At 43.3% G+C, this 21,691-nt stretch overlaps 1 protein-coding gene across 1 annotated transcript; it reads right to left on the reverse strand.

Annotated features, from left to right (window-relative positions):
• Positions 1-341: 341 nt before the first annotated feature.
• LOC112460325 (homeobox protein Hmx) lies at positions 342-19,743 on the reverse strand. Its single transcript, XM_025024968.1, has 3 exons — positions 18,171-19,743; positions 8,073-8,407; positions 342-5,693 (listed from the first exon to the last, which is right to left on the reverse strand). Exons 1-3 carry the CDS (start codon positions 18,776-18,778, stop codon positions 4,804-4,806), a joined length of 1,833 nt encoding a protein of 610 aa, XP_024880736.1. The 5' UTR covers positions 18,779-19,743; the 3' UTR covers positions 342-4,803.
• Positions 19,744-21,691: the final 1,948 nt, after the last annotated feature.

The following is a 21,691-nucleotide window of genomic DNA, read 5'->3' on the forward strand; positions in this document are numbered from 1 at the left end:
ATACTTCTATTAATTCTATTATATTTTCTAATATTATTTTCATGTGGAAATTATTGTTAATTATTAAAACGCCATGTTACAATTTAAAAACTGAGATTTGTTTAATTTCTTCGAGAAAATCAATCGCGCTGTTTATCGATATTGATGAACGATAATGAATTGATGATAGAAGCTTTCTTATTAATTTCGTATATAATCGGTATTCAACAGTTCGGAACATTAGATGATAATCGATCTATTAGAATTTTATACATACCTCTCTCTCTCTCTCTGTGCGCGTAATTCCGATATTTTTCTATAACGAGACGGTCGCTTTTTTCTTCTTTTTTTTTTACAAAACGACGCGTTGTAGGTACACACATAGTTTTTCGCTCTCCGTGTATGAACAACAAAAGTCTTGCGAAAATGTTTGCGGATGGTCTCCAATATGCGATATATCTGTCGAAATATATTTTTGTGTACTGCCGACTTTGCGAAGCCATTAGGTTCGACGCAATCTTGGAAATGGATCAGGCTTATATGATGTTACACAAACTTTGAAAATCTCGTTGCTTGAATGACTTAGCATCGCTTTTACGATCCTCTTGTTATTATTGTAAAGTTTTATACAGATGTAAAAAATTCGTTACGTAAATTATTTATATAAAAGCAATAGCTCGTAAAAATTGTAATAATGTTCTTTACGCATGCCTAAAAAGATACTGTCGTAAAATAAAGTTCTTAGTCGCGCAAAGACAAAATTAATAAATGTTTGATAAATCTTTATATATTTTATTTCATCAGAATTTATTATTTTCCATGCGCGTTCCTGCAAATTCATTCCTACGGATACAACACAGATATCTGTAGTGATCATATCTCGGATATCTATTGGATATCGAAATGTCCCGCAATATATTCAGTCATTCAATATCGAAGAGATATCTCCCGGTATCTCCCGTATATCCGCCTTCAGTATGGATGATTGCACAACGCGAGCTCGGTCATACAGAATACACAGCGCGCATAAAACAACTGTAGGGAAATAGATAGAGATTCTAAACAATACGGTTACCGTATCTGAAAGACGGTATTGCAAAAACTCCCTAACATCATTTCGATACCGACGATTCCGTTCAACCCACGAAGAATCACCGCACTGTGGCTGCAGCGAGACAAGACGTGTAGAATCGCGACGAGGAAGGTGACGAAGCGTGAAGGACGAATATCGAGAGAGATATCGAACGAGAGACAAAAGGCAGATAAAGAAAAGAAAGAAGAGAGAAAGAAAGAGAGAGAGAGAATAAAACGGATTTAAAAAGGCAGATTCGGATAGATCAGGAATTGGAAAAGAGACCGAGATGTGATGGCGCGAGAGCGTTGATTGAAGTGCACGTACTTACGTTACTCAGGATACCCGGTGTGTATCGGCTGCATATGCAGCGGATACGGGACGTGGATGGTGTAGATGCATTGTCACGTCGGTCCTCCCTCGTGGTCGCCATGCCAGCTTCGCCGTTTCTAGGCGAAGGACGCGAGGAGCAACGCGTGCCGCCTGCGTGACGCACTTGACGAGTGCGTGAGTGAATGGCGGCGTGAAAAGCCACGCGTACGCGAATAATTGTAAATGCGTTTTTGATTGCATAGCGACAGGCCGCGTTATATAAACTACAGGCGTCCGATAAATATTCCTGCATTTTTTATTTACATTTGCCGATATGCAAAAAAAAATCTTGTCTAAGAGACAAAGAATAATCATACGGTGCAAAACGCATCGCGACGAATGTTCAGTAAATATCTAAGAATATCTACCGGAAATCTGTGCATATTTTTTTCCCTGAGAAGTATCGCTCTGATCGTTCTATTTCCAGCTGATGATTTTAAAGGTAAAATTTTTGAAGCGCGATTTATCGGACCCGTAGGAAATAATTTATGCATGATTTGATTTAAGCTTTTCCCTTAAGTACTGTCTCGCTGATATTACTCACAGTTCGCTGGTTTACTGCTCCAAGAAAAAGCTTCTCGTAAATTGGCTGTGAATTAATAATTGTCACATGCTTTTCTGCGTTTAAGGTGTTTAGACTACGAATGTGCATCTCCGCTTATAAATTCCGAGATTTCGTAGAGAAGATTTTGACATCTTTAATTTGTTATTTCGAAATTTATCTCGCTATATCATTCTTTTTGACATTCATCCGTAAGAAATCTAGAAATCTGTAAAATATTATAACGAAATAAGCCTCTTTTAATCAGTGGCCTTCCTCGCTCTATGAATTTTGACCATATCCCCGATCTCATAATCTACGAGACAGTATTATAATCTACAGACGGCGATGTAAATGTGAATCAATAGGTTTTATTACCGATCCGTTCGAATGGCGACTCCATCAAAGAATCTCTCGTTGATTTTATTTCGAAAGCGGAACATTGTGTTTTATCTATGTGTCAATTTTTCTAGTTACGGGGGCCTCTTGTGAAGCCGCACAACAATTAATTTTAATCCCGGACCTCGGATTTTTATGTGAATGTCGCCGATGCGCGTTCCATTGTTCCACTGCTATCTCTTTACGGGCGTCGCGATAGAAAAAAAAGCGCAATTTAAACGTATTCGTATTTTTATTCGATCGTTCGTCGATCCAGCCGAATGTAGTCATCGAATCTAGGAACGTTTGCCCACTACCTCGCAAACGAGATCGACGGTCGCCAGTAGATCAACTCTACATAGATCTTGAGTAGAGGAAATTCGAACGACGTGTATTGTATGGTTCAACGATCATTATTTAGCGATTACGAAACGATCGGCTGTACAATAATTTGAGATCCCGGATCACAAATATCCGTATAAAACACGGTACGGCGAACCTTCTCCTTAATTGACGTCTATAGATAGGTGATATATATAATGCGAAAGAGGCGATATTTCGTACCTCTACCGTTCCGTTTAATAAAATTATTCGTTTAGATACTTATCACAACAGGTGGAATATATCGTAGGAACCCTGCCTGTGTCTTACGTGTATGTGTGTGTTTGTGTCTGTTTGCTGCATGTCTATGTATATATGTCATACATGTGTGTGAATGTTCAATTTTACAACCACAGCGAATCCCCGGTTACATCAGGTAATATTGGTACCAGCGCAATTTCAGCGAGTTCAAATTTCTGTAGACCCGCGGAAATCGTTTCTCCGCGCGTAATCCGCGATGATGGAAACGCGACGTTGACAATGTTGGCATGAGGACTCACTGTTTCTCGTCCATCGAAAATTGAACTCACCGAAGTTATACCGACATTTTAATCCCTGAATTATATTAGCGGAGATTTTCCGGTCACCGGTTCACAGCGCGTCCCTCTCGGCGCACGGAATTTCAAATACGAATGTACACTTCGCGCAAAGACTATTTACAGGGGAAACGATCAGAGAAACGGATACGGTTCCATAATTAAAATATCGGGCGTCGCACAGTCAGGGACGGTTTAAAAATTTCCATTCTCTCATCCGCGCGAATCGTTTTTCTTCACGCGCAAAAAATCGGAGAATCGCTCTCTACAATATATGTATATTATATATACTATCTACAAAGATCCCTAATTTCCGTCCATCGATTGCGAAATACTGTGAAATTTTGCATCTCGTTATAATACATAGATAAACTGAGAGCAACAAGGAAACAATGCGCTATTATTATATAGGCGACCAACCGGAAGGGAAACCGTACGAGTTCGCGACCAGCTTTCGTCGCCCGTGGCTCATGGAAGCGACACAAAATCATTATAATCACAGTTCAATTCTCCGCATAATTGCGCAGACTAGCACAAATATTTTTACGGCTCGGTAAAACAAGATATAAGTCAAAATGTCTTTCCCGGAGCAATAAAATAAACTACTGAAAAGTAGGATGTTGTCTAATTTTAGCTAAACATAATAATCGGCAATAATGTCATTTTTATGATAATGCGATTACTATAGAATATATATTGTATGAACTTAGCACATTTTTTTGATAATTTATTTCGAGATAAACAAATTGACTTAAAGTCTTTTTATCAAGCGCCAAAAATAATTTTACCAAATTATTTGCAAGAGATCATACTTTCCATTCCTAGAAAATAACAGAAGATGCGAATAGACATGAGTATAAGTTTATGTTCAGAAAACGTAGAGTTTTTTCAACTCATTGAGTTTATATTCTAATAGAACGTAATTTTATTTATTGTTGCAATACTATGCTATACTGAAATTTGCATAAGTAAAATATTTCTGTATATTATTTTATTTGTATTCAGCTCCTTTAGAGCCATTATAAATACATAATTATAGGAGAAAAATATTCTACACTTATGCAAATCTTTTCAGTAAAGTGATCATCACTGAGACGTGTTATTCACTTCAAAATAAAATACAATTTCAGTGTTAAATTGTATGAGATGATCTTTCTTACGTTCTTATTAATTGAGATATAAAAGCGAATCAAAACTCTACATTTCTCGCGCATACTCACATTTATCCACATCGCCTACGGTCGTGAGTCCGCATTTTAGAAAACCATTTTCGAATTCCAACGTTCTCGAATTACCGCCGAGGGGACAGCCGCATGCCGTATCCGTGTGGTATCGCGGGATCGATCAGGGGATGTCGCAGGACGATCGTAGGCCCGTGCCGATTATTGTGCGTGCGTTCACTCGTCAACGTCGATCAGCCAAACGGCGCGGTCCAGACGGGAAGGCCTCGCCGTCGCCGTCGCGTCGTTCACGGAGATCATCTTGTTTAGGATCGTCGTCTCCCGCAGCAGCCGCACGCTACCCTCGTAAGTCGTCGGACGGTGTTATTGCGAGGACGTCCGCGGTGGTTGGCCGTTGGGCGGCGGCGGAGGCGGAGGCGGTGGTTGTGGGTGCACCTGGTGGGACAGGAGACTGTGCGCCTGCACGTGGGCCGCCGCCGGGTGGTGATGGTGATGCTGATGGTGATGGGAGTAGAAGATGGGCTGCGCCGTGGTAGGCGCGCACGAGGTGCCGACGCCGACACCGACGCCAACGCCGACGCCCACGCCGACGCCGACGCCGACCGAGTGCGACAGGGCGGAGGTCGCGCCTACCGAGGACGGCACCGGGGGTCCCGGGGGTCCCGGTGCCGTCACCGACACGGACACGCCGCCGGAAGTGCCAGTGCCGGCTGATGCCTCGTGATACAAGATCGGTACCCTGACTAGCCTTTGGGTAGCGTGCGCCATGTTCGCCGCCTCCAACTCGGCGGCCAGCTGCCGTTTCCACTTGTTTCGCCGGTTCTGGAACCAGATCTTCACCTGGGTCTCCGTGAGCCTGAGCGAGGCGGCGAGGCCGGCGCGCTCCGACGATGAGAGGTAGCGCTTCATGTCGAACGTGCTCTCCAACTGGAACACCTGCGACCTGGAGAACACCGTCCTGGTCTTCTTCTTGCGCTTTATGCTGTTCGACTCGCGACCGTCTACGCCGACCTGCACGTTGTTCTGGCCGTTACTATTGCCGTTTCCTCCACCACCACCACCGCCGCCGCCGCCGCCGCCACCACCACCACCGCCCATCGAAGTGCCGTGAAGACTCGTCGACGTGGACTCGCCTTCGCCATCGGCATCCGCACAGTCATCAGCCTCACCGAGGTCGTCGTGCCCCTCGTCGCCGCTTGACGGACTCCTCGCGCGGTGCAGACGGTCATCGGCGTTGTCGTCATCGAGCTCATCTAGAGGAAAATATACGTGTATTGATTTCAATTACCCTATAGCTTTTTTATTCATAATATTCTTTTCAAGATGCATACTTATATGCATATATTTTTGAATATTTTTTCATGTGTCTGCTGTTCTGGAATCTTTCGAAACTTTTCTCGCTTCGATTATTACTAATATTATTATATCGTTATTTCAATAAATATGAATTTTCTCTCAAAACCGTTATATATATGTAAAAATTAATAAAGAAAATTAAAATTGCTTTCCTTTTCCAATACATTAATTTTTACTTACGATCAAAAGCTACCAGACACTTTTTACCCGGAATTAATAGTTGCTCATAGAGTTATATTTTTCTGTTAATTATCTTTTTTTGTTCGTGTTGCTGAAACAAAGATATCTTTATTTGCGAGGATCATTATTCTTCAACTGGGATTATTCTTAACAAGTAACGCAGGATAAATGGCGGCAAAATCCGCGGAGATCAGAATATCATATAACAAATAATGATATTTGTAATGTGTGCGAAGTATAAAAGACACATAGTGTGTATATTTATCGATATAATCAAACCGTTAACGAGAGAAAGGTAAACGCGTTAATCGCTCTTCTTTTTAAATGTGATCCGTATACGTCAATCAGCCTGGAGCGCTTTGGATTTACAAATTCTCTCACGCGCGCTCCGGTATAAATCGCCATTATACATTTCTCTATCCATATTGAATATTTAATCAATTAATAGAATGCTAATTAATATTCTATTAATCCATTTTGACATAATTGCTGCGTATTGAATTCCCTATGCCGCTATCGATGCAGATGCATCATCCAATGACATTATTTGCGATGCGTGTATATCTGTATAAAATACCGTTATATCGCCGTGTCTCTTTTGCAATGTATGAGAACACGAAGGAAACAATAAAACACGCAACGATTTATTCATTTCCTACAAATATTTTCTTTGTCACTGTACCTTTAATTAGGCATGCGATATTTCACGTACGCAAATCCATCGAGGATAAATATAATTTTATTGTTTTATTTTTAGCGACCAAATGTTATTAGCATGTGTATACGATGTTTAATTCTTTCTCTCTACAAATGATCGTTGTGGCACAGACAAAAAGTCGGCCGAAACGAAACTAGATACGATACATTTTTATAATCAATAATTTGATATTTGTGTTATACCGGGAATACAATCGAGAACATATTTTTAAAAATATATGCTTTTCAACTTTTTTCGTTCGTAAAGTGAGAATCATTATTATAACCATTAAAACAAGATTTATCCAAAAATCTGTTGAACTCTTATATAGCTTTAGATATTTCTTTGTTTTCTCTCAATTTTTCTGTACTATTATTTTAATTATATTTGCTTATTTTTAATAAAATTGCTTTTAACGAAAATTTCATATTTTCAGCCTATGGTTCTTATATAAACAAAAGTAACGCACAATAGCAACCAAATGATCGTTATTATCATTATTGTATCGTTAAAGAATTTAGTATTGTAAGTCGGGACTGACGAGCGTTCGCAGGTGTGTCCATAGGTGGGAATGGTAACTGCCTAAGTGCTTAGACAAGGTGGCAGAAGCAAAACGATCGTCGGGTAAGGCGATCGACGTTGGTTTGTCGTGATGGAAGCCGTGGAAGCCTTACGCGTAGTTGTATACGCGAAGATATACACATAGATACACGAGACACACAGAGTCTATATAACGCGCAAGCAGACAATATATCTGTATATCTACGGAGGTCCCCCCACGTTAACCCTCGTTTTCCTTTGCCTTTTCTTCGCGATCTATACGAGTTAACGGTTCCACGTCTCAATCGTCTCGAGATATTGGTCTATGCATCTTGGTATGTCTGACATATTTTGGAAGCTTCTTCGGTCGAAAGCGCAAAAAATTTTTGGCGTTAATCGAGTTGAGACATTTTTGCGTTATTATATCAAGCAAAGAGAAGTTAATATTTTTATATAATTGGAAACACTCATTTTCCTCAGAGCACGTTCTTGGGTTTTAGATGAATAAAATCTTCTTTGGTGAAATAAATTTAATTATTATAATAATTATAATTATATTACAACTATTAAAGAAATTCTATTACATACATAGAACACATCAGGTATAAAATATGCCGTACGTTTCTTTGTGTTTCGGTTTTCCACTTAATAAAAAAATCTGAAAAAAGAGAAACTCTTCGTATTACCGTACTTCTGTCTGATTCGACGAAAGCCGGTGTTCTAGACCGCAGTTGCGAAACAATGTTAACATCTCCTTCCGAGCGTAGCGCGCGTTTTCCCTTGGATTATCCTTATAATAAGCCGTCTCGATCTGCCTGGGCACGCGGGGGAGATGTAAAAGGGAGGGAATCGAACTCACCTCGCTGCGGGAAAGATGCGGACGCGGGACTGACGCGGCTGAGGGTGCCGACCACGTCGCTTGGCGAAGGATGCTCGAGCGTCTGCAGGCCGTGCGCCGGCCTCCATGGAAACGGCCAGCCGGCACCGCCGAGTAAAACGCCACGGATGCCGTCGGCGTCGACAATGTCCGGCGATTGGCCGGCGACCTGCACGGCGTTGCTGAGGGCGGACGAGGCCGCGGCGGCCAGCCGCGAATGATGCTGATGCTGCTGCTGTTGCTGCTGATGGAGATGCTGCAGCGTCGACGGGTAGAACAGGCCGCCGATGCCGACCGGATATCGACTCGCTATTAATCTATACAACAAGATGGTACGTTGTTGTTTTATAATTTTTACTATATAATCTGTGTATATAGATTTAAGGATTTATCATTAAAATCAGTAAAAAGAACGAGGTCCTATGCAATGTAAAGATATAATTTTTATATATCCAGTTTAATAAATCTCACGCGTAAATTCCAGGTGATCCAAAAGCACTCTGCTTTTATTTAAAAATAAATTGATCAATCCGGACTTGACTTTTCTCTTATAATTAGCTAAAATATTGAAATACTAAATGTGGAAAGTAGCTTTAGAATCAGACACGATTGAAAACAAAAAACATCCAGTTTTCAACTAAGGTTCTGAGAAATTTTTAGAAGTTTTATTCACGCGTTTAAATGCAAGAGAATTTTACACCTTACAATTTTAATTTGGATAGATCTTTTGTTGTCACGATGATTAACGTTGAATATTAAATATTTTTTAATACATGAAACAATTTATTAATATACAATCTTATTGATTTTATTAATATAAGTTTGTCTTAATAGTTGAATATAATTATGATCAACGATTGCAAAGACTTAAATCGCGTCAGGTTTAATTTAACACAGTAATATTCGTGTTATATTAGATTATTATAATATGACATGGATGTGAAATGCCAAGCAATATGAAGAATAACGTCAAGTAATGAAATGTCAAGAATTGATTGGTAGGCAGATCGCAAAATCTATAAAGTCTGTGAGTTTTATCTAACACGTGACCGAGAAAAAAAGGAATAATCGAACACCGCGAACAAGTCGAGTACAACCTTCAGTTTTGGTTACAAAAGAATTTACGAACCGCCACTACCGTATAGATACGAGCAGAGTCTGTCCGTGACGCGGTAGTAGTTGGAGCATGCGGGATCGTTACGTTCGGGATAAGTGCCGTCGCTCGTAGCCGACGGCCATTGCCATTCGGATTTACTCAACCACTCGGGAGAAAGCAAAGCTCACCACTGAATGGAATATATTTGGAAACGGTGTTTGCACCGCAACAATAGCTGGACGTGCTACGAATAAACGCTCGACTGGTTATTAAGAGCAAAAATCCGCTTAGAGCAAGAAGCTCTCGAGAAAATCGTCACACTGATCAGGAGGAAAGTATACCTGCGTCGCGGACCCTTCCGGTAGCGAATTTAGTAACAGCTTTATGCGCACAATGACGTGCGGAAACCTTGATTAACACGTTGAATGCCATGCCGGTCATCGGCCGCGCGCTGATCGGCGCTGATCGGCGCCACTGAAAGTCCAAGTACCGATTCATCGGTGACCGGCGCTGGCCGGCGCTACCAAAGTAAAAAAATGTATAAAACTCGTACAAAATTCACAAGTCTATAAATATATTTACATTAAAGTAACAGTCTAAAGTACCTAATAGTAATAAACATACTATGTATAGAAATTTTGCACAATTCAATTATATTGTATAATATTTTATCAAGTTGTGGATGCCGGAGAGACAAGCGAAATAGGTCCAATATTCTACGTGTTAAAATGACTCTTGATGATAACGCGGTTTTCCACACTTGTTCAAATGTACATACAACACATCAATAACGATGAGAAACAAAATACGGTGGTGCAATAAAATTTCTGTGAAATTTTGCGATTTTAGTAGCTTTGTCTCGGTCAGGGTCTATAGATCGTTTATCAGTAAATCTGTCTTCATGGCTGCTTGTCCTCCGGTTCTTATTTAGCCGCTTAACAAGAGTTCTCTTTCTCCTTCTTTTTCTTTCTTTTCCGATAATTCTTTCTCTTATTTCCGATCGCAGCTAAGCGCCATTGTTGCAGCTGCACGCGCGCGCCGTGGAAACTTAATGCGAGAGTAACCGATTTGTGGTGAACAGAAATATAGGCAAGCAGGATCTGCCGGTCGACTGGCCGATATTGGCAAGCAGGGCCGGTTGGTCAGGCATGTGGGCCGAGGAGGCTTCGGAAGCCTTACTTTTCCGTGTTCCCTCCTCGCTTCCCCGTCGCAGTCCGTCTGCGACGAGCGATCTGATCTCGTTTCGATACACGCTCGCCACGTGAAAGCGTATTTGACTTTGTCCGCCATCGTATCGCACTTTGCGCCTATTATCACTTAGGGCTCGTTCAGGCAACAGATATGGTAAATAATTCCAGCGTTCCACCTCGCCGATCTAATGGCCGGGTAACATTTACTTTGCAAATTTATTCGAAATATTTAAAGATATTCTTTACTCTTCATCCTGAGATAATTGTAATATACTTTTTAAAAAAATTTTGTAATAATGTAAAAATTTTGCAACTTGATGTTATTATCTCTTGAGAAGCTCGAGCTCCAATTAAATCCACAGCAAATATGTTGCAAAATAACATTTTCCTTTCCTCAAGCAAGAAATGGTTTAGCGAAATCTCGAGCGAAATCTGCTCTTCTTCGCATTCGCTGAATCGACCGGATATCGATCTCTCTTTTAATGACCTTATCTTCTCGTATCAACGAGTCAGCGATGCTCACGCTTATGTGAGTTAATGCCTCATTGACGAGACTCTATACGTGTCAACCGTTTATCACCAGAAGAAAGTCACGTTGGGCGATAGATACGACACAACAGTAGTATAACGACAAGGATGACGACGACGAGGCTGTCCGGAACCGAAGTAAAGAAGGAATTAAGAGACACCCTTCCTAAGAGAATTCCTGAGCGACACGCAATCTTCGGCGGGCCTCTTCCTTAATTCCCCACGATTTTCCCGGCATCAAGACGAGATATCGAGGTATTCTGAAGAAGGCTTCGCGCGGCTAACGGGAGAGGAGAGACGACGGCCCGCGGGGCACACACAAATATTCCGGAAAAGATAAAGGAAATCTGACAACCGCCTGTTTTGTAAGCATTCAGGGACCCTTCTCTGAAGAAGCAGGTATAAACACCAAACACTCGGATCTCTCTCGGTGGAGAGATCCACCACCTTTTACTGCCTAATTCTGCAGGTCTTACGTCTTAGGCGGCCGCGAACACTCAACGTGGCTGGCTGAGTTTACGAGTTCTCTCTACGTAGGCACTCAAGGACCTCTTCTCAGCGATACCTCCCTTTAACGCTCTCTAGGTCATCGAGCACACACTTGACTCGCGTAATTCGCCTTTCATTTCTGTTCCTCTTTTGCAGTCGAAGATCTGTCGGATGTGGCGACTGCATTCGAGTATTCATATTTGATCCATTTTCTGTTTTGTACAGTCTCTTGATTCTGTGTGTAATAATATTTTCGTATTTAATAATATAATTTTAGTGACGACGATTTTATCATTTATAAGTCGGAAAAAGATTTCTAAAGGAAATGACTAATAACTTTTATTTATGTCATAATTTTTTTATCTCTTAAATATTATAAATATAATATTTAATATACTAGGTATATTATTTATATAATATTTAAGAGACAATAAAATTAAGAGATTAAAAGTTATTATTAATATATGTATCTTTGGAACAAAGTCACGAAATAAATTTCTAGCGAGGGAAACTTGAAACTAATTGCAAAATAAACTTTCTTATTTGTTTACTCTGTAAGTTTTTGAATCAGATTTATATCTTCTAAAATTCAATATCACAATAATTAAATAAATTTATCCAAGAATTTGATATTATAATTTATCACGTAGAATATTAATTTATTTGCAATAACTTGCCGCGGTAATGAAGAAATTCTTTAAATATTTCGTTTACCCTTATTTTATTAAGTACACATTTTTAATACGAGGTGCCCGAGTTTGGCTTTATTGGGCAGTTCCGTTAAAATTTTCCCTCCGTGTCTTCGATGACGTATTTTACCGCTTGCTTGTATTGATTATTATTCTACCTCTGCTTGTGCGCTTAGTAAGTGCCATTCTCAAATATAAACTCTTTATGCCGTTAACGATCGCTCGTAACACGATACGTTTCGTCGTGTATCGTTACACCGAGGGTAGTTAGGAGCGCAGCGAAGAAAGGAGAAGTCGATCGCATTCGCTAGCGAAAGTGCGCCCAAAGCGGTTCGCAATCTGTATGCTCAATATGCGATCATCACGCTGTGCTTTACAGAGAAAAATAACAACAAGGGGACAAAGAAAACAGTGGAAAATAGATTATTGAATATTAACGAGGAGAAAGAAAGAGAAAAGAAGTAAACGGATGTGATAAATTTTCAAGCTTTGTTTGTTACACCGTCGAATTAAGAAGCATTCTTCTGTACATTCTTTTTATATATTGTTTATTTTAATCCGATTTTTATCTCTCTCTCTCTCTCTCTCTCTCTCTCTCTCTCTCTCTTTTTCTCATATTTACATATAATTGCAATACGATGAAATCTATTGTTACACTATATCATCTTATAAAGCGTCGTCGAAATGACCCAACAACGATTTATTGGCTTTCAAAGCATTCGGCTAAATCCGTTAGTTGGCTTCATTACATTATTGGCTTGCGATAGACGGAATGACGAATTTATTTTCATGTTTACAGCAGTAACACTTTGTCTCTATATGTGTATCCTAAAGAAAATTATCATTACTATAAATATAGTCTTTGATACACAACTCCAAATCGTTTTACGAATGATATAAACTAATATAGAGCAAATTTCTTGAAATTAATTTATATTAGAAACGCGATTTATAGCATCGTCGTACGATACGCAATTATATATTTACATTATAATTACTTTTGGACAGAACTAACGTTTTGTTAGCCATGTCTCCTTGCATGACTTTTTAATCAAGAATTCGCTACTTCGTAGACGAAGCAGTGTCGAATGAAATCGGAGGGAATTGTATTCCGGCGCAATTACAATCCGTGATCCTATGGCCGCCGCCATCGCTCATCCCGAGCATTTGTTCCCAACGTCGAAACATCCATATCGCTCGCGAATAGGCGATCATACACAATAGGCTTTATCGTATCTTCCTTTGAAACTTGTAGCGCGATTCCACCCTAATTAACGAATCATTCATCAGCGCTGTAATTAACGAGGTAGTCTCTGTCGCGGATTATATCAGACGGATCTTTCCGTTCGCGGTCCTATACCGCGCTCGCGGTAACGTTTTCGAATGTAAGCCCTCGCGATATCGCACGAGCAAATCGAGCAAAAAATATTTTTGCGATACTCCACGCCGGGATCAACGAACCACGCGAAACGAATCCGAAATGTATTGAGAACAAGATGAAACGATAATTAATTTTTCTGAATATGAGGCCCGAGATAAAATCTGATTACTTTGTCCCACCAATTTTCTGGATGCCTTACGTAACTTTTTAAGATATATAGATATATATAGGATATTTTTTTAGAAACTTGATGTGCATAACAATTTTAATTAACTTGGAGTCGATAGCATCTTTAGTAAGATGTTTGACTTTCAGAATACCATGGGTATCACGTGTCAACTCTGAGGTACACATTTCTTCGGCTCAAGAGGAGCGGACTTCTTAAAGAGGAGTCGGAGGTGATTGTTACGATTTCATAAGGCGCGCATGTATACCGGGTGTATTTAGTGCGTAAATCCCTGCGCGTATATATATACTTACTCCCTTGCGGAGAAATATTATTATTTGATCAGTTATAAGTTATATATTGTATATACATTATATATAGGGGATGGATAGTGCTCTGCTGAGATCGCATGACGCCAACTTTTCTCTCCACGACCTTGGCGAGCGAGAATCTCAGACTGGCGTAGAGCGGCAATTTAATAATAAATCGAGCCTAGAACTTGCGCACTTCCTCCCGGAAGAGACGTAAGGGCTGCTTGCTCGGCAGCAAATGGGCCGCGGGATAGGTAGCCCGTTTCTCGAGGGAATCTTAGGCTCCTTAACCTTGGACTATACGCGTACGGCGCGGCGTTTCATCCGCAGCCATTAAGCACTCTACATTTAATTGATTTTTTGCCATCCCTCCCTTTCATCAACGCACGAGTTTTGGCAGCAAATTTCGGTTGCCAGTGTTGCGAGTGAAGTTAATTAGCGTGCTTGCGAAATTATGCCCGAGACACGCGCGTGTATTTTACCTATATGTGTGTGTATGTGTGTACGCGTGAAAATGGCGCGAGCGCGCGATCATCGTGTAATTCTATACCGCCGCGTGATTTTTTGTTGAATTGGATTTAAACGCGTAAATGGATCCGAACGGAATATATGCGATTTGTAATTTTACGTATCGGCCGCGGAGCGGTTATTACAAGCGAGACACGCCTCCTTTCGTTGCCTTTTGTGATGCGCGAATTATATCGTGCATTACCTAAAAATTTGTTGCGTTATTATATCCATATTGCATTAAGTTGCATGCATTTATGCGTGATTTGTGTTATCTTCAGCGCCATTGTTCAAAGAGAATTGGTTATTTTATATGTTATCGCATATTACACGGACATACATTAAATCTTCTTTGAGTCTAGTTTGCGTAGTTTTCAATGAATTAATCGTCAATTGTATATTAATCAATAAATTTCTGATAGACACTTATCGAAGACAAAGATATTTACAGATTCAGAAATAATTCACAAATACGTTTTGGGGGATTTTGCTGGCCATAAGGGTGATGTTTATAATCTTAGGAGTGTCAAAATTGTCATTTCTTGGTGAAAATGGAATTAACTACATGCTTTTGGCGAAAAGAGAGAAAATCTTTTTATTAAAGTTTACCATTTATCCGCCGTGATAAGTTCGTTTGCGTGACGGGCCCCACTCGACGAGGCTTTTCTCGTTTAGTGGAGTGTACCCCAACGGTGCATACGAGTGGAACTTAATCAAATGGTAAACGGGTGGAAAACAAGCAATCGTATAGCCGTCGCGCCGGCAGCCAAGCATGGCGAGGGCGCGGACGGGGACGGGGACAGGGACGAGGACGAGGACGGGAGCAGGGGAGGGAGGTAGGTCTCGTCAATCGAGGAGGGGGTGTAAATCTGATAAAATCATCTCGAACCCTCGAGTCTTTCTCTTGCCCCTTTGCGGCGCGCAGTGCCGTGCTCGGATTCCTCGTAGATATATCCGATAACGCGCGGGGGTCCTCCTAAATAACGTAAGTAATGTAAGAGGGTGGTGTTGTTGCTACGGTTGTTATTAAATGAGACAGCCTAATAGGCCCATTACGGTCCCCTCGTCGGTCCATTCCCACATAATATAATCCTCACCGCACGCGCTCGCTCGTTGCCGCTACCCCTTACCGTTTCGCCACCCCCAATATGTCGTGTATCTTGATCCGGACGAGCTCACGCCTACGGAAATCTTCGGTCCACGACGGCCGCGTAGACCCTGGATACATCCCTTTACGCCCGGTAATCTAAGTTGACGGGCGCGGACATTGGGTCGTGGAACATGGTGTCCCGCATCAACCGAAAAATATCTCTGGGCTTTTTTGAACAATTTGGAGTCAATTTTTCTTTTGAAGATGTGTCGAGGAGACTCATCGTCGTTGCGACTTAATAATTCTCAATTTTAAGCTCCTTGACAAGAGCAAGCTTTAATAAACTTTTAGTTAAAGCAAAGTCGACGAGAAATTAACTGAAAACAAAGTTTTGTTACTGAGATATTTCATACTTTCCACTAGAAAAAAAATTTATATTTTCTTAAATATCTTTGTATAATTAAGAAATTAAGGAAGAATTTCGGTTTCTCGAATTAATCGAAATTGAGAGAGCTACAATTTTTGAATCACCATAGAAATAGAATTTTCTTTTGTCAATTTTACAAGTTCTTTTTTAATGATAATTATATCACTGCATGTCGTGAAAATTAAAGTTCCCTCGATTTTTGTTAAATGAATGCTCTTAATGAACATTAACGCACGTGATTCAGTTAGTGCAATTTATACAACGCTAATGTGAAACGCGTGGCCTCGTGCACTCGTGCACGCGTTTATATAAAATTATGCGAATAATGGCGGCGAAGAGTCGGATATTAATCCATCGCAATGGTGTTGTCGAATCTCTCGGGTCAAAGCTTTGCAAATGCGTGTTTTTATCGTGGAAACGCTAACGCAGCGGAGTTTCTAATTGCCTGAGAGAGAGGGTGCGGTCTTAATTTATTCAACAATTCCGCCAATTACGCGAGCGGCGAATATGAATAACGACGATGTTACGAATTAATTAATCATTAGCAAGTATTAGCAACTCCATTTACCGACACTTTTGCATTAATATTAAATGGCGACGGCATTGAATTAGCCGTTAAACGATGGCGTTTAAATCGTTGAATTATGTAGAGAGGCTCTTTCTCTCTTTTTTTTCTTTTTTCTTTTACAAATGCTTGCCAGGAGCATTTTGTTAACCGCGTATTATAAATACAAACTAAATTATATAAATACAAATCAACGCGTGTTTTTATATATATTTTACTCGGGTGACTGACGTACCGTTGTATGCGGCGAAATGAATGGCGATCGCCGATCAGTATAAAGGTTCAAATTTCGGCCAGTTATTTTGGCGGCACCAACCTACAAAATCGAAGGTCACATTGCCGTATCTGACTGATTGTGAGTTTAATGTAATTGTATATGTGTGCGTCGCGTACGCGAATAAATGACGTACACCCTACACGTGTTTGTAACGCAAAGTATTCTCGCGATGCAAAAAGTATTGCATTATTATAAAATCGATATTGCTACGTTGTTTCATTTCCGTGACGCGCGTAAGAAAAAACGTTCGTGAGAATAAAACGTCATCCGCGGGAATGACGCAAAGCTTCCAGCGTTAATCGTTTTTAATGAATGAATTTAGAAACACGCGCGGGCTTCACTTTCACGAGCTCCCTACCGAGAAACTGGTTCGCGCGATTATGTTATGTATACTTACAGGATGTCATGGAAATCGCGATCGTTTGAAGTTAAAATAAAAAGAAGACTGATTGCTTCGACAGTTCTTGACTGCGTCAACAGCTTTTGAGGTTTCAATAACCGATTAAAATCGAAAAGAATCGAAGAGAGTCGAGAAGCGTAACGAGACAAAAAAAGAGAAGTTCATTCCTCATTCCTCCAAATAAAGTTTGAATGCATTTTGCTTTTTTTCGTCAGCAAGACGGATTTGAAGAGATGTAAATATGCAATGCTGAAAATTGAAGCGACAGATGGAAATATGCAATTTTTTTGTTATGGAAAACAGGCATGTTAGAAACTGCATTCGAATAAAAGTGCGAGACATCTGATACATTCTATATATATAGGTATATATATCGTCTGTGTTTTAATTTCCAGACGACGCATGTAAAATTCATTGACGTCACCTAAATCTTGTATTCAGTTTAAAAATATTTCCCAGCTATACGTAAATACGTAAATAATGCAAAAGTCATTCAATTGACAGAACAGGTATTCGGTCCTTTATATTTTCATAGACATTACGTCACGCATGACACAGCTGTACTATGACGAAATCATAGATTTTCGAGTGATAACAATTGCGTAATTTGACATTCAATAATTCACAATGTTCGATATATAATCATATAATATAATGATATTAATGTCCGAGAATAATCTTGTTTACTCGTAATGTACCTAAAATAATAAATTGTTTGCGAGACGTCTTTTGCAAATCGTAACTACGTTTAATCAAACATACATCAGATTGAGTGATGAAGTTTTATAAAAGCTACTTGGATATTTCATCGTCCAAGAGTTTTGTTTATATCTACAGCTCTGTTCTTCTCGCGAAATTGATCAAAATTAGAAATACGATGAGATTAATCCGTGCCAACTAAAATTTCGTTTGTCATCTCTAAGAGAATTCACGAAAACGGGGAATCGAGTCCAGGGCTACGTACCTTGATAGCATTGCGAGATCCGCCGACGCCTGGTGTCCTAGTAGTGGATTGGTAGAGGCATCGCCGGGCGGTGAAAAGGTCGCGGCCGGACTGGTAGCACTGGTAGCACATCCGATACCGATACCCGCGGAATTCGCCCTAGGTTCCAGTCCAGGGTGACCGGTTGCGGACAGTCCGCTGCGTTGGCCGCCGGACAGTCTCAGGGACGTGGGCGAGGACGAGATCCTTCCGGGGCTGCCGCACGACGGCGGGATCCTCTGCGAGTTCTGCGAGTTCGTTGGCGGCAGCGGCGACGTCCTGTCGACGTCCGACGACTGCCTCTCGCCGGACCCCGTGGAGGTCGTCGAGTCGACAGGCGGCGATTCCGGTCTGCCGAGGATACTGGAGATACTGAAGGACGTGTACTGCGGATTGCAGGCAGGCCTGAGCGCCGGCTTGCTCACCGTGTCGAAGCTGAACGAGTGGTGGTGATTGCTCAGGCCGCAGCCAGACTTGCCATTCTTCTCCTGCAGCAGCAGTTCCGCCGGGGTGGAGCTGCTCCTGGAGCCCTCCAGCTCCAGATCCTCCTCCGACACAACCGACACTTCTATCTCCGTCTCGCCGGACATCCTTCGAGCCGGCCCGTCCGGGGAGATTTCTCGCTGCGGCACTTCTCTCGCGGCTAGCCCAGCTAGCCCGATACGGCTCTTCGAACGAGGCTGGGAGCTTTCGTTCCCGATGAAAGAAGCCACGCGTCAACGCTTAGGTATTCGTTTATATTATGTATCGGTTAAGTGGTGCCCGCCGTCGTCTCGCGCGACGCGACCCGGCGACTATCCACCTCGGACAATCGCATATCAGGACGACACACAGGTACGTAGCACCCAGCGCGGTTGCTGTCGTTGACTCAGACGAGGCTGATCGCGCGGCTCGTCGGTGTCGGTAGTCGAAGCGCGGCCGTCGCCAGGACGTCCTCGCGCGTCGTCGTGGATCGCAGACGGATCGCTCGATCGCGCGACATTCGTAAGCGATACCCTGGACGACAGGATGATAGGAGACAAGACACTTGGACGGCCCACCCTTCGCGGAGTCGCCCTCTCCCCCTATCGTCCTTCCGCCACCTACCACACCCCCTCTTTCTGTCTTCACCTCTCTCCCTCTTTCTCTCTTCCTCTCTCTCCTTTTTCACCACTACACGTCCGCTCCAGTCTGACACGTAACTTCTCTCCTTTTCGCTTTCCGCTCTTTACCGTCCACCGGCGCGGCGACGGCGGTGGCGTAAGCGTAAAGCGTTCCCGCGTGAGTAACACCGAGGCGAGGTGCCCTACCGTGCCGTCACTTTTCTCGGGTCACTTCCACTGATCGCCAATCACTCACAAACCGACTACCGACGTCGAATCGGCCCGTCACCGTGGGTGAGTTGACAATCGTGACACACGGTTCATCTCCCTGTTTGGGTTGGAAACCGAAATCGCAGACTTTCGCGCGACGTCGAGGAAACGAAAAAATCGGAAAGAGCTTTATTGATATATGTTCGGCTGTTCAAACGGAGAATTTGTAGTTCGTATAAGAGAGTTACGTTGACTTTTTTCGGTCCGACGATGTGCTCGCGTCGCCTCGCGTCACCTCGCGTCGCGTCGCGTCGCGTCGCGTTGCGTCGGAATTTCGACTCGCGCGCGCGTGTCGTCAGAGCGTCGGCGCACGCTGACACCGTGTTCGGTCGCGCGCTCGCGTTAGAAAGAGAGCGGCGCGCAAGCACCCTCGTGTCCTGCGATACGCTTCGCGGCGAGTGACGGGCCGCGGCGGATGGATGCACTGTGCTCGCGCTACTAAGGGTAGGAAAACGCCGGAGAAACCGCAGGTCACACGGACGAGGAGAGACTCGTTCGCACACGTAAACGCGTAAACACACGCGCACACACCTTGTACGCGCGCGCGCGCTCGCGCTCACGTATGTTCGCTCGCTCATACGCGCGGCGAGAGAGAGAGAGAGTAGGAACGCGAGGGTAGAAGCGCGGCGCGAGGGGCGCGACGGCGAGAAAGAGGGAGAACTGGCGGCGGGGAGTAAGATAAAGAGAAAGAACGCTTCGGAGTCACGCTTCGAGAGTCACGGGGGTAGTTATTGCGCGCCGCGCGATAGCTAGACTGCGGGGTGCTAGCGAGGGAGAGGGGCAGGGAAGGCCGCCGCTCGCTAGAACGGGGCGAGCGGATAAATTAGAGGGTGTCAGAGGAAGATGGCAGGAGGGAGCACGCTGACGCGCGCGCGAAGCAGGGAGAGGAAGGTAGTTGGAGGGGAAGGGTGGCAAGCGAGAGCGAGGACGGCTAAGCTGCAAGTTGTCGGAAGGGGTGTCGGTGCGGTCGGGGTAGGTGGCAGGGCGGGGCCTACGGCTTGCCAGGGGTTGGCTTTCCGGATTCCTCATAGGACGGAGGCGCGATCGATGACTCGCGCCGCACACGACTACCCGCCGGGGTAACCCTCGCCGCGGACCAATCGCATCGGTCGCGCCGTCCTTAACTCGAAAGATACTCGCCCTCGACGTTCCGCGCCACGGCGGCGCGGCGGGTGAACGGGGTGGTTATACGCGAGGCGAGGCGAGGCGAGGCGACGTGGACGTCGAGGTCTGCGAGCGAGAGGGGCGGGAGGGAAAGAAGGGTGGCGAACGCTCGAAACGGGGGGAGCGGGGAGCAAGCGACGGGGTGTGTGGGGGTAACACACAACCCGGTGGCGGTGGCCGCGCCACGCCGTGTTACTTATCCATTATAACACTCCAAGATCTTGATTTAAGCCTGCAGCCAGTGGTGAGCTTTTAACCAATTAGCCTTTATAGCCTACTCCCTCCGCCCTCCCGCTTCCCGCCGATCCCTCTCTTCGCCCTTCTAGCTCGCCTCGTCGAGTCTTCCTACCGTGGCGTGCGATAGTAGCCGCCACGTTGGTGTACCTATATATCCTATACCAACGTCCTCGTCCACAACCGCACGATATACCCACCTAATTTACCGGCTCTCTTCATCCCCCCTCCTGTTCTCTCTCTCCCTCCGTGTTATCCTTCACTCGACTTTTCTCGCTTTTTCCATGCACATATCTGTTTCTTTCTCTTTCTCTCCGTCTTTGCGTCTTTTCGCTATGTACCTACGCGCATTATGAGCGTTGGTGCATCAGCATGGTGCATTCGGCAAGTATACGTTAAACACGTACGCGCCGGAAGATGCGCGGTAATATTGATGCTCGTCGCCCAATGGATGGAGAAGTGCTCCTGCGGCGGCACCAGATATGCCGCGCCGCCAGGGTGACGCGATCGAGCCACGGGACGCGAGTATCCTCTCTTCGCTTCCTTTCCTGGCGGGTTACGTGTCACGTTTATCGATTCAAAGACACATCCTCGATTTTGCATTTAGCCGCGTGAATTAAATGATAAACAGTGCTATTCGGAGTTATCAGGTATCTCGCTTGACGTAATCGCATTGCCTACACTTTTGGTTTGATTTTGATTATCTGCTTGGAACAATGTTAGGTATATCCAAACGCACAATTATTGCAAAGG

This window comes from Temnothorax curvispinosus, unplaced genomic scaffold, assembly GCF_003070985.1.
Source record: "Temnothorax curvispinosus isolate PA1 unplaced genomic scaffold, ASM307098v1 QBEX01010444.1, whole genome shotgun sequence".
Taxonomy (NCBI): Eukaryota; Metazoa; Arthropoda; class Insecta; order Hymenoptera; family Formicidae; genus Temnothorax; species Temnothorax curvispinosus.